Source organism: Convolutriloba macropyga, chromosome 13 (genome assembly GCF_964194025.1).
Source record: "Convolutriloba macropyga chromosome 13, txConMacr16.3, whole genome shotgun sequence".
In the NCBI taxonomy this organism is placed as follows: domain Eukaryota; kingdom Metazoa; phylum Xenacoelomorpha; order Acoela; family Convolutidae; genus Convolutriloba; species Convolutriloba macropyga.
This window is the reverse complement of record NC_134480.1, coordinates 8,219,670-8,233,446: the sequence shown is the minus strand read 5'-3', so window position 1 is coordinate 8,233,446 and position 13,777 is coordinate 8,219,670. Positions and strand designations below refer to the sequence as shown.

At 35.8% G+C, this 13,777-nt stretch overlaps 1 protein-coding gene across 5 annotated transcripts in view; it reads right to left on the bottom strand.

Annotated features, from left to right (window-relative positions):
* Positions 1-750: 750 nt before the first annotated feature.
* Positions 751-13,777, bottom strand: part of LOC142352257 (uncharacterized) — a 44,688-nt gene continuing 31,661 nt past the window's right edge. For 3 of the 5 annotated variants that reach the window (XM_075404739.1, XM_075404738.1, XM_075404737.1), the window contains exons 2-3: positions 3,210-3,444; positions 751-1,087 (exon numbers count right to left, since the gene is read on the bottom strand). In XM_075404739.1, coding sequence (XP_075260854.1) covers positions 766-1,087; positions 3,210-3,385 — 498 coding nt within the window. In that variant the 5' untranslated portion in view covers positions 3,386-3,444 and the 3' untranslated portion in view covers positions 751-765. Of the gene's footprint in view, positions 1,088-3,209; positions 4,206-13,777 lie in introns of those variants that run through there. The other 2 variants (XM_075404736.1, XM_075404735.1) reach the window with 2 other exon arrangements.

The following is a 13,777-nucleotide window of genomic DNA, read 5'->3' as shown; positions in this document are numbered from 1 at the left end:
GCAGCAAAGAGACACACAAACGTTTGCAACAATTGCTTTAAATTTCTGTCCAGAGAAATTACTCTATTGAAAATTGGATTACTGAGAAAGAAGCAATAATTGATTAAAACTAGCTTGAGTGCTAAAACCAGCATCGGTGCTCGTGTATTAAAACCAGCCTGGTATGCTGACCAGTATCCCAACTGGTCTAAGCTCCCGAACTTGGTCATCTCTTATACCACGTTCTTTTGTTCTTTCGTATTCTTCACCGCTTCATCTCTCTAGTGAAGTATATATTGAAGAAAATAGAGCTCCTGTCAAGTGATGTCTCGCTGATATGGATCACAGTTTACGTTAGGTTGTTTCGCTCTTAACCTTCTAACATTCTAACATATTTTTTGTTGAAATGACCTCTGTGATAACTTTTGTCTGCTGTGAAAAAAAAAATCATTTTCTAGTTTATTCAGTGGTATATAACACAACCATCAATAAATTTTTTTTACAATAGCATGCTAGTATAAGATGGTCCGGACCTGACGCCAAGTCAACTTAAGTCTAATTACCTGTCAAATTAAAAATTTTATATCATGATTGCTTCAGAGCTATTATCATGTGACTTAGTACATATAGCAGTCGAAATGCAAGTCTCGTAGAGTTCACACCCACGCTCTCCCGCTCGATAGATTTGGAAATCAACCAATAATCTATACCGGCTTTGCTATATGCCCGCTTACAACCAACTTTGCGTCAGCAACATACCTATTTTCGGAATAAATGCATTTTAGATCACGGAAAATTCAAAATGTCAAATGTTAACTCATTTGAGAGCAAAAGAAAGTTGGAACAGTTGAGCTGGAAATCTGTCATTATCATTAAAAAATTGCAACTTTCCTGTCTGACACTGAACGATAGGAAGTACCCTTTGCACAGGTACCCTGGTGTCATCATTTCGTGATTGTATTCTGCATCTTCGAATGAAACACTGCCGCTGTCTGAATCATTACCGTCATATTCACCGTATTTGCCACCTGTTTCTTCATTTTCGTCCTCATCATCTGATGAGTGGTCGCTGTTGTCACTGCTGCTATTGCTGCTGCTACTGCTGTCGCTATTGTATAAATAAATACAGGGCGGATCTTTCATTGAAAAAAAATTACGAAATTCTCTGTTCTAGAAAACTCTTTTGTAGTTCAGGGTCAGGGAAATGGAAAAAAGCTTCTAAGGAATACCGCCTCTACCGCAGTGCCAGTTCATCGGCGGCACTTTTTTACGGAAGAGTGTTCACAGGTGCTGAAATCGCGAAATAGTCATTTTGTTCAACGCGGATGTGCAAATTCAAGTTTGTTTTGTTTTCCCTAATGCGTTAACAAATAAAAGTTTCTGGAACAAAAAAAACATAGTTGGACAGTCACAGAATGGGCCGCTGAAAATTTTGTCCAAATAATGTTTTTTGACTTTCAAATTTTCAACCACGAAAAAACACTGGATACTAAAGTTTTGACAACTGCTAAGCTATCAGCATCCATGTCCAAGATGCATCGGGTATTGATTTTAAAAATACATATATTTTCCTTTTTCACGTGGGAAAAGACAGTAATCAAATGTTGATCAATGAGTTGAACCAGATTCGAAAAAAAAACGGAATGAGAAAACTGCTGTCTTGAATGGGGAAAGATATAAAAAATGTAAACATTTCAGCAACATTTTGTTTATTTTCGCTTTTTTGAATTCTGGTGTATCCGCAGTAAAATTTAATATCTGAATATTCAGTCATAACGATGACCTCTGATCATCTTAACGATAATAGCCAAGACATCTATTCGAGCAATTCTTTGCTCGTTGTTTTTATTCTATGTCAACACCATTCTAGTTAAAGTAAAATTTGTGACCTTTGTGGGTTGCGATCACACTATCTCTTAATTGAATGCAATCCTGTGCTCTCCACTGAGCCAATTGATCAGCAATGCGATAGTCTTACTATGCTCTCGTTCATTAAGCTATCATTTCAAGCTCCATTTTTTAATCATTACTTACTAAAGTGTACACTCTACCACAATCCATGACAAGCACCAGAATTGTTGATATTTTATCACCGAACTATATTTTACCTCAGGAGTGATGACAAATTTTTGAAAAAAGTTTATTTGCGCAGTAAAAATAACATTTTTTGAAGTTACGTTGACCGCATGACACAAATAGTTAATATCTTTTGTAGTAAGCAAAAAGATAACAATGGTACAAATTCAAATAAAATTAAAGCTTTTATGTTTTACTTTTAGAATGGAGCAGTTTGAATCAATTTTTGAACAGAGAAAACTTCAATTACATGTCAAAATTATACGAAAAGAAAAGCACATTTCACAATTTTCTGTGAATTGAATTGCATTGTGAAAAAAAAATCTGTCGTAGGTTTTTTGGAAGAATGAGGCAAAAGCTCATTTTTTTTCGTTTAATTTGCTCCGGCATGCTTTGAAAACATTGAGCAGGATTTGGTGCGTTACTTAAGTAACATATAATCCCCCTGGCAATAGTTATGGAAAAAAAATTTCTGGTTTTTATCATCTGGACTAATTCGACGACCCAATCTTTTGCTCTGTGGGTATAGTTTTGAACAACGATTTTAATGATGAAACAAGTGTGCACCAAACCGCTGTGTTTTGGAATATCCTTATATACCTGTCCAATAAACGGCTAGGCGTGAAATTTCTAGAATTGGCAAAAAGTTGAAACCTTGGCTGACAATGCCTTGGAAAAAAACCTACAGCTTGCATTCTTTCGGGGCGCCGAACTTTTGATTCAGCTTTTCAGTTCTCTGGGTTCTTCTCTTAAACGGGTATTGAATCTTGTCGCCAAAAAGGGTTGCGCTTCACGTTCCTTGAATATTTTAAGCGTCGGTTAGAACAAAAAACATATATTTGATGGAAAACTCACGATGTATTCATGTTTTGAACATAAAAATAAACCTATTTTTGTGTTTCAAAAACCTATAGATTGAAAATCCCAACAGCTCAATCCCGGCAAAGATAAAAAATTAATTTGTGTCTGTATTACCCAGTTTGAGGTCCAGACCTACATTTACTTCGAACTTTGCTCAGACCGAACTCGAGCACACACAGGGTCATGACCAGAGGAAAATGACAGGATCTGATCTGACCTTCTTAAATCTGGTAAATGGTGTGATTTGGGTCTGATCAGAGGTCAATTCGGTCTAGGGTAATATAAGATCCGACCTGTCATGATCCGAGCCATTGTCGTGTCCATTTGTCACCCGAAGTCGACTCTCATTGTCAGAATTACTCTCTTCATGTTGGTTTGAACTACTTTCGTTTTCATCTTCTGTTTCCTGTTCCAGACTTTTCGCCACCACCGTCTCTGGTGACGTCACGATCTCACCCGCCGACGCCATTTTCCGGCTAGCTTCCAGACTTATGTGGCGAAACAATTCCTCGGCTTCCGATTTCTCGGCTGAAATTACGCCGGTCTTTAAATCACAGTTCATAATTAATGTAATTAATGGTTCGATTAGTTATAATTAGATGTCGTTGTTATAATAATAAATTGTTTAAGCTTATAATTAAATTATTGTTTAAATTGCAAAGAAAAAAAATAAGGACTTGCTTCAAATTGATTTAGTTATATGTAATTAACAAAAAAACTTGTAAATTAACTGAAAATGCTGCAGTAAAAACAATGATCAGATTAAAATTAGTTATAAAGTGGGTTTAAACGGTTTATCTAGCAGCAATTAAATTGAGTTTAAGTTAACCGCAAACAAAATTGTAAAAATGAAGATATTTGATGTAAAATTAGATATCTATACCCAATAAAAGTTTAAATTAACAGAATATTTAACTTCAGCAAACTTTGTCAAAATGTTCGAAAATTTTGATCGATAATTTAGCATATACGTGCATATATAGAACAAGCATGTATAAATAAATGGTCGATAAATAAAGGTAGATATATACGACTTAGCTCTCGTACGTGTAAGTTTATTTATCGTAGGTTATCATGAACTAAGTTTGGTTTATTTGATAATCAATTAATCGCGAGAAGTAGTTGAAATTGGAGTCATACGGATGAGGAAATTCAAGAAACTGGTTTTCGTAAATATTTGACAATTTTGAGCTATACACCTTTCAAATGTACAGAGAGAGTCCAATCAGGTGAAAGCGTATTTAGCATAATTGAATTAGCTCGTTCGCTAAGTATTGCGGCGAATGCGGTGAAAAATTTTAAGAACTGCAATTTTTAGACCTAGATCCCGAATTGAGATCCTGTATATGGAAATTTTTTATGCAGCTTCTCCAGAATAAAGTTAGATTTTGATCTGTTTATAGTTGTATATACGCAAATATTTTTTTCAAAAAATAGCGGATTTTAATCGGAACAAAGGGTTATTAAAATCAATTCAAACTTGTAGTAGTCAGAGATTCCCTCTGCATGCAATTTCTAAAACGTCGAGAATTTTGGTGTAGATTCTCCAGGAAAAACTTTTATTTTCAAGGCTGAAAGGTACTCCTAAAAGCCGCGCATCTTACGTAAAAATCACAAATTTTTTAGGTGAATTTTCCTAAGATTTGCGGTTTTTAGCGGAGAAATTTTTATCTTGACATCTTCGTGTTGTTAGCGGTGAAATAATTTTTTCGTAGCTTAAGCAAAGATTTCACCACTAAAACCGCAAATCTTTCAAAATTTCAACGCGTTTGTTTTTTTCATAACAATTATTGAATCTGAAATAAGTTAACAGGCAATATCGTAGAAACAAAAGACAGATGGCGCACTGGATTAAGAAGTTGATGTCCTTCAGGAGGTGAGAGGTCCGAACCCTTGTACGGCAGTTTTTTGTAAGAATTCCGTTGAATGCGGTGAAAATATCATCGCTAAAAACCTTTTACCTCACTCAAAGTTCAACGCTAAAGACCGCTAATCTTTTCAAAAATTCACCACTTTCACCGACTTCATCACTAAAACATGTCCGCGTTTTGCGGTAATTTTTTTCACCGCTAATCACAGCGAATCTTTATTCTATAAAATCTCCACCCGAGAGTTGTTCGGCCCTCTGGGGAAATCGGCATGACTTTTTTAAAGTAAATCGTACAAAACCAAACTGTTATATGACCTCGGGATATTGATTTTTTTCGCAACCCATTTTACTCTACCCCTATTTAACTCTGTCTAATATATACCCCATTCGAATTGATTCTCTAAATAGCTTGACCATTCAAAAAACTGTGTACTAATTTTAAAAAACAAAAGAATTTTTAGCAGATGAAAAACTGAATTCTACTGTTAGTGTTATTTCAAATCCAACAGATCTGGCATGATTGTTCCTGATTTCAACAGAAACATGCAAAATTCTTGCATTGCAAAATCTTGAAGATCTCCGGTTTTTTGCAACAAGGTTGACGTAGAATATTCCATAAAATTTGAGGTATTCTTAGGTTTTTGGTTATAATTTATAATAAAGCCAGAGCCTAAAACATTGGAAACCATAGCTGCTAAACTTTTCAAGAACGCAAAGATATTATTTGCTCATTGACAAAACCCGTAGCTTCAAAAAAGCAATTGCAATTCTTCTGTTACCGTTTACTAATTCAACGCCTCTGAAAATGGTCGGCCATAAACTAAGTTTAAACCATCATCTCTTACCTGTAAATCTCGTTTGCTTTTAAATAATAAATTCAGATGCTATTATTTACAGTTGGAAATTACGAAGAAGTTAAAATAATTCAGTAGGTTCCATTGATGAATTTTTTACAGTCGGTATTTACTAAGAATTTAAACTAATTCAGCAGGTTTCATAGGTTACACTGACGAAGCTTTGCTAATAATTACAAGATTAGAGTCAAACACAACAATGGGGCTTTATACAACAATTAGGTTTTTAATAAATTCAAAAGGAGGTATTTACAAATGCTAACTGTATATTTTGAAAGTAGCTTAATCGAAACAGCATTACAGATTGAATAAAAATTTTAAATAGTTTTTAGTTTGCTCAGGAGCTTCTTGCCATGATCCGTTTGAAACACTTGCAGTAAATCGTAGAGCTTCGACTCTCATATGGACAAATATCTCACGCCAGTTTGTCAATTGTAATAAAGTTCTTGCTGCATTTAATTTTTCGCATTCAAAAATCAGGTGTTCAGATGTTTCAAATTTTTTTTCACAGAAACTGCAAATCGGCGAGTCAGAGAAATTTTTCAGCCATCTTACTTGTTTGTCAACAAGACAGTTGAATGCTAGTCATTACAACAAATTTTGCTGTTGAGGTAAGAGCTTGTTTGTTTTCCAAATATCTCCACAAAAGCGGGTTAATTCTTTGGTTGAACAATTGTATTTAATGACAGCTTTGCGTAAACGATTTTCAATGAAACTGAAGGGGAAAATTTCATTGATTATGTACCAGTAGATTTCTTTTGTCTTCATGTGATTATGCAACCTGAGCGAGGCTTCTCTGTTGTTTTTGATTAGAAGTAGAACATTCATGTTCTGTACAACTTTAAGCATTAAACAGTTTATTAAAATGGATAAATCTTTCGAAAAGGTGATCGAGTTCTCGTCAGATGAATTAAATTGGTCAAAAAGATTTGCAGAAACAATTTTTGAAATAATGTGTGGATTGGAGATCCCGCCTCTAGCTGATGACCGGTATACTACTTCGCTTCTAATTTCCATTTTCTGTCCCGCTTTCAAAAGGCTGTTAACGAGGTTCTGCATAATTCTCAAGCTTTTTATGGTCGTGTCTGTGTGTCGAGCATAGTAAAGGAATTTTGGAAGAATGAATGTTTCGATAATATTTTTCTTGGCTTTCAGTGTTTTCGCTCGAGAAATAAAACGACTGTAGATGGCTATTTGTGTTTTCAGGAGACTAAGAAGATTCGGCTGAGATTTGTCCGCGTGGAATACTATGCCAAGGATTTTTGTTGATCGCACAGTTTTATAAAAGGGAATATTGTTAGTAGATAGGATTTCGCTCTTTTTTACATTATTTCTAGCTGGGTTTGATCACAAAAACCTTTCACAGTATCAAAGAGCACTTCAATCGATGATTTATGAACTAGACATGTAGTGTCATCATCATAAGCAACAGTTTTGGCATTTACGAAACCTTTGATGTGAGTTGAGTTTTCAACGGAACAAGGTAACGGCTCAATAGCAAGAATAAAAAGCAAAGCTGATAGAGGACACCCCTGTCTTACTCCGCGTTCGAGAACAATTGTCTGGGAGAGGTAGCCGTTGATTTCAATAATTGCTTTGGTTTGCTTATATATTGTTCTGATTGCAGATTTTGTAAAATTATCTACACCTATTCTATCGAGAAGAGCGAATATATAATCCCTATCTACTTTGTCGAAAGCTTTTGAGAAGTCTAGATTTACGATGCAATTACTGTTAATCATTTGTTTGTGGGCTTTGCGTACCTTCATCAGTGCTGTATTAGTTTGTCGTTTGTTTAGGTAGGCGTGTTGATGTTGACCAATTACTTCGAGGTTTTTGATTGGCCTGTTAGCCAAAACATGCGACAGAATTTTTAAGTCAGTGTTCAGCAGGCTTATGGGTCTGAACTCGTCTACTGTTCTGGGGTTTTCGGTTTTTGGAAGGAGTTTCAATATTGCAATTTGTTGGTTGTCTGGAAGTTTATTGGTGTTCGCTACATTGAAAACTTTTTTCAATATGGGAGCCATTTCTCGTTTAACTACTTTATAAAAATTAGAAGTAATACCGTCTGATCCTGGTGAACTATCTGCGTTTAGTTTGTCGATTGCTTTCTTCACTTCGTCCAAGGTGATTTCGTTTTCTGTTGTCATTTCAGTTTCTTGCTCCTGCAGTTGATCAAGCAAGCTTTCAAATGACGATTTCTTTTTACTTTTATACAGTTTTGAGAAATGATTTTCAAAAATTTTAATGATCTCTTCTTGATTACTTGTTAAACTGTCACCAACTTTCAATGATGTAATACTATTTGTGCTGTTTTTAGTTTTCGACGATGTTTTGAGATCTCTGGCATTACCAATTTCACAGGATTGCATCAATTTTTTAAAATGTTTAAAGCTCAGTCGTTGTTTGTTGTTCTCGTGCTCGCTGATTTGGGATATTGTCGCATTGTATCGATTTAAAATGGTTTGGTCTGATTTACCTTGCTGAATTTTATCTCTTAGTTCCTTTTCTTCACTTAAGCTGCCTTTCATCTTTGAAGTTATAACTCGGGATTTGTTTATCGCTAATGCTTGGCCTACATCACGTATATGACACATCAACTCTTCATATGTGTCCTCAATCGTATAAAGATCACCGAATTGTTTCGGTTCTTCTCTGATATAGTTTTTATTTTCTACTAGTATAATGTCATTCAATTTCCAAAAGCTCTGACCACGTTTTTTTTTCAATTTTGTTGCTTAGCTCCAAAAGCATGTGATCTGAGAGATTATTTCTATGCATTTTCGTGTTACTGTAATTGAGATGATTAGTAAAGAAATAATCTATGCGCGAGAAAGATGATGTTCCCTTATCATAGTGTGTGAAGTCTTGGACGTCTAGTTCAGTTGCTATATCAAAAAGGAGCGCTTTCCCGACGACCGGCTTCAGCTTAGCGGATCGCTTTATTCTGTCATCTTCACTTCTTAGAGCATTTGAGGTGTTTCTTGGATCATGGTTAAAAGCATTGAAATCTGCTGTTAGAACTACAAATCTTCCAGGTTCAATTTTAGTGAGGCTTGAATTTAATTGTCTGAGCTTTGTTGTGTAATCGTTTGGATTTAAAAACGTATTGATTAAGACAAAGTTTAAATTTGGAAACGTTACTGCTGAATGATCTCTTGATTCAAATCTTTGTTCGTTGGTCTTGATTTCTTCGCTCCAAATTGTTATTAAACCGCCACTGCAGTTTATTGCCGGTACTAGATGGTAGCTCAATTTTTACTGTTCAAGAATTGCTTCATGTGACTGAGGTAGAGCGAGGATTTTCGTTTCTTGAACACATAGAAAAAAATAAGTTCCTCTAGCTAGATAGTAGCACTTTTCAATTATTGAGAAGAACTTTTTCGGGCTCTTAATGCCACAGGAGTTAAAGCTGAAAATTATATGCTCAATCATTTGCTATTGTTGTTCAATTCGTTTTTCTTTCTACGCCATTCAGTGTTTAGAAAATGTCTTGGTATTTCAGAGCTCTGTTGCTTTCGTTGATGGTTCTGTGTTTATTTGTTGACTGTTCTGTATTGTTTTAAAACAACACCTTTGAGAGGCTCAACGTTTGATAAATTAGGCTTTTTTGGAGAGTTTGATTTCATAATGTCGTTGCTTTGTTTTTCAATTGAAATTTGGCTAGACAAAGAATCAATTTGTTCTGTGGTTTTTCTGCCTTCTGTTTCTTTGTTACACATTTCGGGGCTTTCTGTTGATCCGCTACAAATTTCTTCTACAAACGTTTCTTGAATTTCTTCCTCGTCTATAGTTAGATTGCCAAAAGAGTCTTGATCAACCATTTCTTGTTCCTGAGTGTTGTCAGGATTTCTTTCTTGTGTTTTCAGATGGATGTTTTGCTGTTCTGTGCTTACATTTTGACGGTTTTGCATTTTAACATTTCTTTGCATTTCTTTTTGCCATTTCTTTTTGCCATGTCTAATATATTGGCGGTTTTTTTCTTCGCAAAAACTACAGCTATGAAGCGCGGGAACATGGAATTTGATTTCTAGGCCATTCCAGTCTTTGAACTTGGCGATTTTGTTCTCATAGGACCATTTTCTTAGCTTCTCCTCTTCGTTAGCATTGTGGACAGTAACACCTAAAGCTGCATATCCGTCGAAAATAAAGTCCCCATCAATATTGACTTTCATGCGACTGATTGTCGGGGAGTGCTCTATTCCTTCTGGGAGTTCGATCAATTTAAGAGTTTCGGTATCCGAGCAAACGTAAGGAAGATTTACAAATTTAATGTTGTATCTTCTGGGAAATAACCGTCAGTGTGTGCAGTGTTTTGTCTCTTACCTGCGAGAATGTTCTGCTAATGGTTATTTGAGATCGTACTTCTTTAGGGAACTCTTTCAGTATAGATTTCGCACATTGAATGTAAGCATCGTTCAAAGCTCCTGTGTTTGTAAGCATCGATTTAGTGGATGGAGGAATAATTTGCATGATTTGGAAGTCGTTGGAAGCTGTTATTTTTGAGAGGCCGCTTTGGATCGCAGAGGAATACATGTTTCGATTTTCGTTTGCGGTTGGGGCTATTATTGAAGGGGAAGTGTTCTCCCCCATTGGGGAAAACAACTTAGAAACTTGTAAACGAATAAAAGGGAGATGTCTAACTTAAACGAGTTGAAAAGCTAGAGCTGATGAGTCGTGTATTTAAAAAAACTTTTAAAGAGCGAGGACTAAGGGCAAAAAAGTAAGAGAAAAGTCAGGATATTAAATCTTAAGCAACTTTTAGTGAAAAATCTCTTTTGAAAAAAGACTCACTCCCAAAGGACGTTCCTGCACAAAGTGGAGTACTTGCTTGTGGCTTTCCGTTGAAAATTTGAGACCAAATTACCTCAGATACTGTCAAAAATTTGCATGACAACTATATAAAGTGTTTACAGGTTTTGAACTTATGACTTCTTATATAATAAATGAGTAGTAATATAGTGAGCTGCACTCCCCGGGGGGGGGGTGAGGTCCCCCATGTATTAAGATAGGGTATAGCGTATTTTTCGGGATTTGGGTCCTCCCTAACGTATTAAGATAGGGAATGAATGAGCATGTATTAAGATTAGGTATAGCGGCGTTAATGTATTAAGATTGGGTATAGCCGCCATGTATTAAGATTAGTTATAGCCGGCGACATGTATTAAGATTATGCGCCGACATGTATTAAGATTAGTAATAGCCGCCGACATGTATTGAGATTAGTAATAGCCGCCGACATGTATTAAGATTAGTAATAGCCGCCGACATGTATTGAGATTAGTAATAGCCGCCGACATGTATTAAGATTAGTAATAGCCGCTGCCATGTATTAAGAGTAGTATAGTCGGTGCAAATGTGGGGGGTAGGTTCGGAGACGCTCCTGATAGGCTGAAATTTTGAGGGGAAAAAATCAATGTTTGTGTAGTTATTAAGTGTTTACTTGAGAACAATAGAATCGGCGTGGGTAATTAATTGCTGTAATTATGTGAGGGGTAATTATGTGACAGGTTGAATTTTGTTTACAACTTTTATGTTATTAAATTGTGAAATTAATTGGTGGGGGTTTTCAATTACCCTAGTTATCTGAGGGGTAATTATGTGACATGTTGAATTTTTGTTTACGAATTTTAGGTCAATTGCAAAGATTGTTCCCCTAATTGTTTGAATCAATTGTGTAACAAATGTCTTTTGCGCGCTCATTAATTGGAAAAAATTCAATGATAGAAAAAAAATGAATTAAAATTGTATAAAATTACAGACACAGTATAAATGTAATAGAGAATACTAAAGAATTGTGCTATAGTAAAAGCATTTAAGTTATATGTTGAGTGGTGCTGTATGAATACCGTCAGACTGAACAATGCGCTTAGGGTAGAAATAGGACAGTCCCTTCTTTGTCTGCTCATACGTAGCAACACAATGGTTTATTGTTCTGAACCCTCTATTTGTTGAAGTAAGATTGATAATTTCATCCATCACACGTCGATATTTCTCCATCGGTCCATCTCCGTTCTCTTCTAGTGTTCTTTTATTGAGACCTTTACTGCTGAACTTGTATTTGTCAGACTGTGCATCGTAGCAACAATAAGTTTTGCTACAAAGACAAATCATTTCCGTACATCTGAATTCTTCCTTGAAAAGTCCTGGTTCCCGTTTATCATGCTTCTTATGCTTAGAACAACATGTTCTAGGGAAGAAATTTTGAATAGCATCTGCTTGGAAAGAGTCGTTACAGTCCTGCTTTCTCAATGCTTCCCATTCTTGTTTTTTAGCAGCTCGAATACAATCATACAAATTCTCATGAGCTAAGGCTAAATAGAGGGAATCTGTATCCATCTCTAACTCCTCGAATTTATCCACGTCGCAAAATCTGTCAAAGAAGTTATAGTAGAGCTCCAACATACGTAATTTAGCGTACTGAAGTATGAAGAATCCAACTATTATAGGTTCGCGGTGTTCAATTTTTGATTTTGCTAGCTCAACTTCGTAAAGCTCTTTTGAGACATTGTTCAACCGCTTAAACATTTTCCCATTGATTGCTTTGTGCGTCTTCTCATCGTTCAAATATTTGGTTTCTGTATGTTTGCTTCTGTCCATAATCTGATAACCGTAAGAGCTATTACCCAATAATTTCATAGTCTCAGCAACAACGCTGGAATCAGGATTTTCATCTCCACCTCTTCTAGCGTCTACCACTGACTGTACAAAGGTGTTGAAACATTTTCGCGGCGTGTACTGTACAAATCTATAAATTCTTGTACATTTCAGACCGAGGCTGATGTAGAAATTTAGTAGGGGAGTAATAATTGTTCCATTTTCCAGATTGAAACTTGAAATTAGCATTCGCTGAGGTTGCTTCAGTAAGTTGTTTTCGACAGCGTAATCTCTCATATAATCTCCAATATCAGCTCGACTAACGTTGAAATTTTTAAAAATAGGCGGGAAATTCGAAAACTTGTACTTCAAACCTGTGGGAACTTCCAAATCACATTGTACGTATCCAAACATCTCCCCATCTCTTATTTTAGCTAGTAAAGACTCTTGCTTCAAAGGTAATTTGAAAGGAAAGTTCTTTCTCACGTGATTTCTGACATTTTCTTCTTCTTCAACACTTTCCCACCAATTACACTCCCAGATTTCAACAATCTTATATCCTTTACTTTTTAAGTAATCTCTTCTCAATTCATCATGTTCTCTTTTTCTAATCCCTCTCTGTGTTTCCTCTTCTGAGAGACTTGCTTTAGCTTCCTGACAAGGACAGAAATGAAAGTAACAACCCATGGCTTCAAACACCGTATTACAATGTGTGCAAAATCCGTCTACGCTAAAACAATCAATCTTCTTCTGTTTTCCGGTTTTGTAGTAGCTCTCAATTTTACATTCGGAACGTTGTGATTGAAGATATGACATAACCATGTTCTCAAATGTTCGAGATCTGTTTGTTCGAGCACTGAATTTTTGAGAATCTGTATCAAATTCCCATCGAGTGTAAAGTCCAGTGGGCATTTCTTGACACATTGAAAAGGGATAGAGTTGGCTAGCGTCAATACCTACGATAGACTTGCAAAGGTTTTCAGAGTTTCGTATGAAGGTCTGATCAACTACTGCTTTTCTAGTAAAAACAATAGATGGACCACCAGTCATATCCTCACGTATTTTGTCATGTAAATCTTTGTCAGCTTCAACAAATGGAAAAAACTTGTGGTTTGTTGACTTGTGAAGACAGATATTAGCCAAGTTCGGAAGTGTAAATCCGAGTTTTAACATATCGATACCCTTGTTGTGATAAAACTCCATCATTTTTTGCATTGCCTCCAGTGTTGGAACAACATCCTTGTTGTTGTACCACTTGACAAAATCTCTGAATGTAGCCATTTTTTCTTGCTCCCAGACCACTTTCAGGTAATTGTAATTGTCAATTCCAGATGGAGGAACATTTTTCAACCTCAACTTTTTTAATGACTCTTGTTGAGAAAATCCACTGTTAAGCAATTTAGTGAAATCAGTAAATTCCTTCTCCAGTGGATTATAGTTTCTCAGTTTGCTAAAGAAACGGTCGTAAGGAGGGAGAAAAGTTGCATCGAGCTTTTCGGGAGAGTCAAACCACTCATAGGGGAAGAATCCTTTGGTCTCA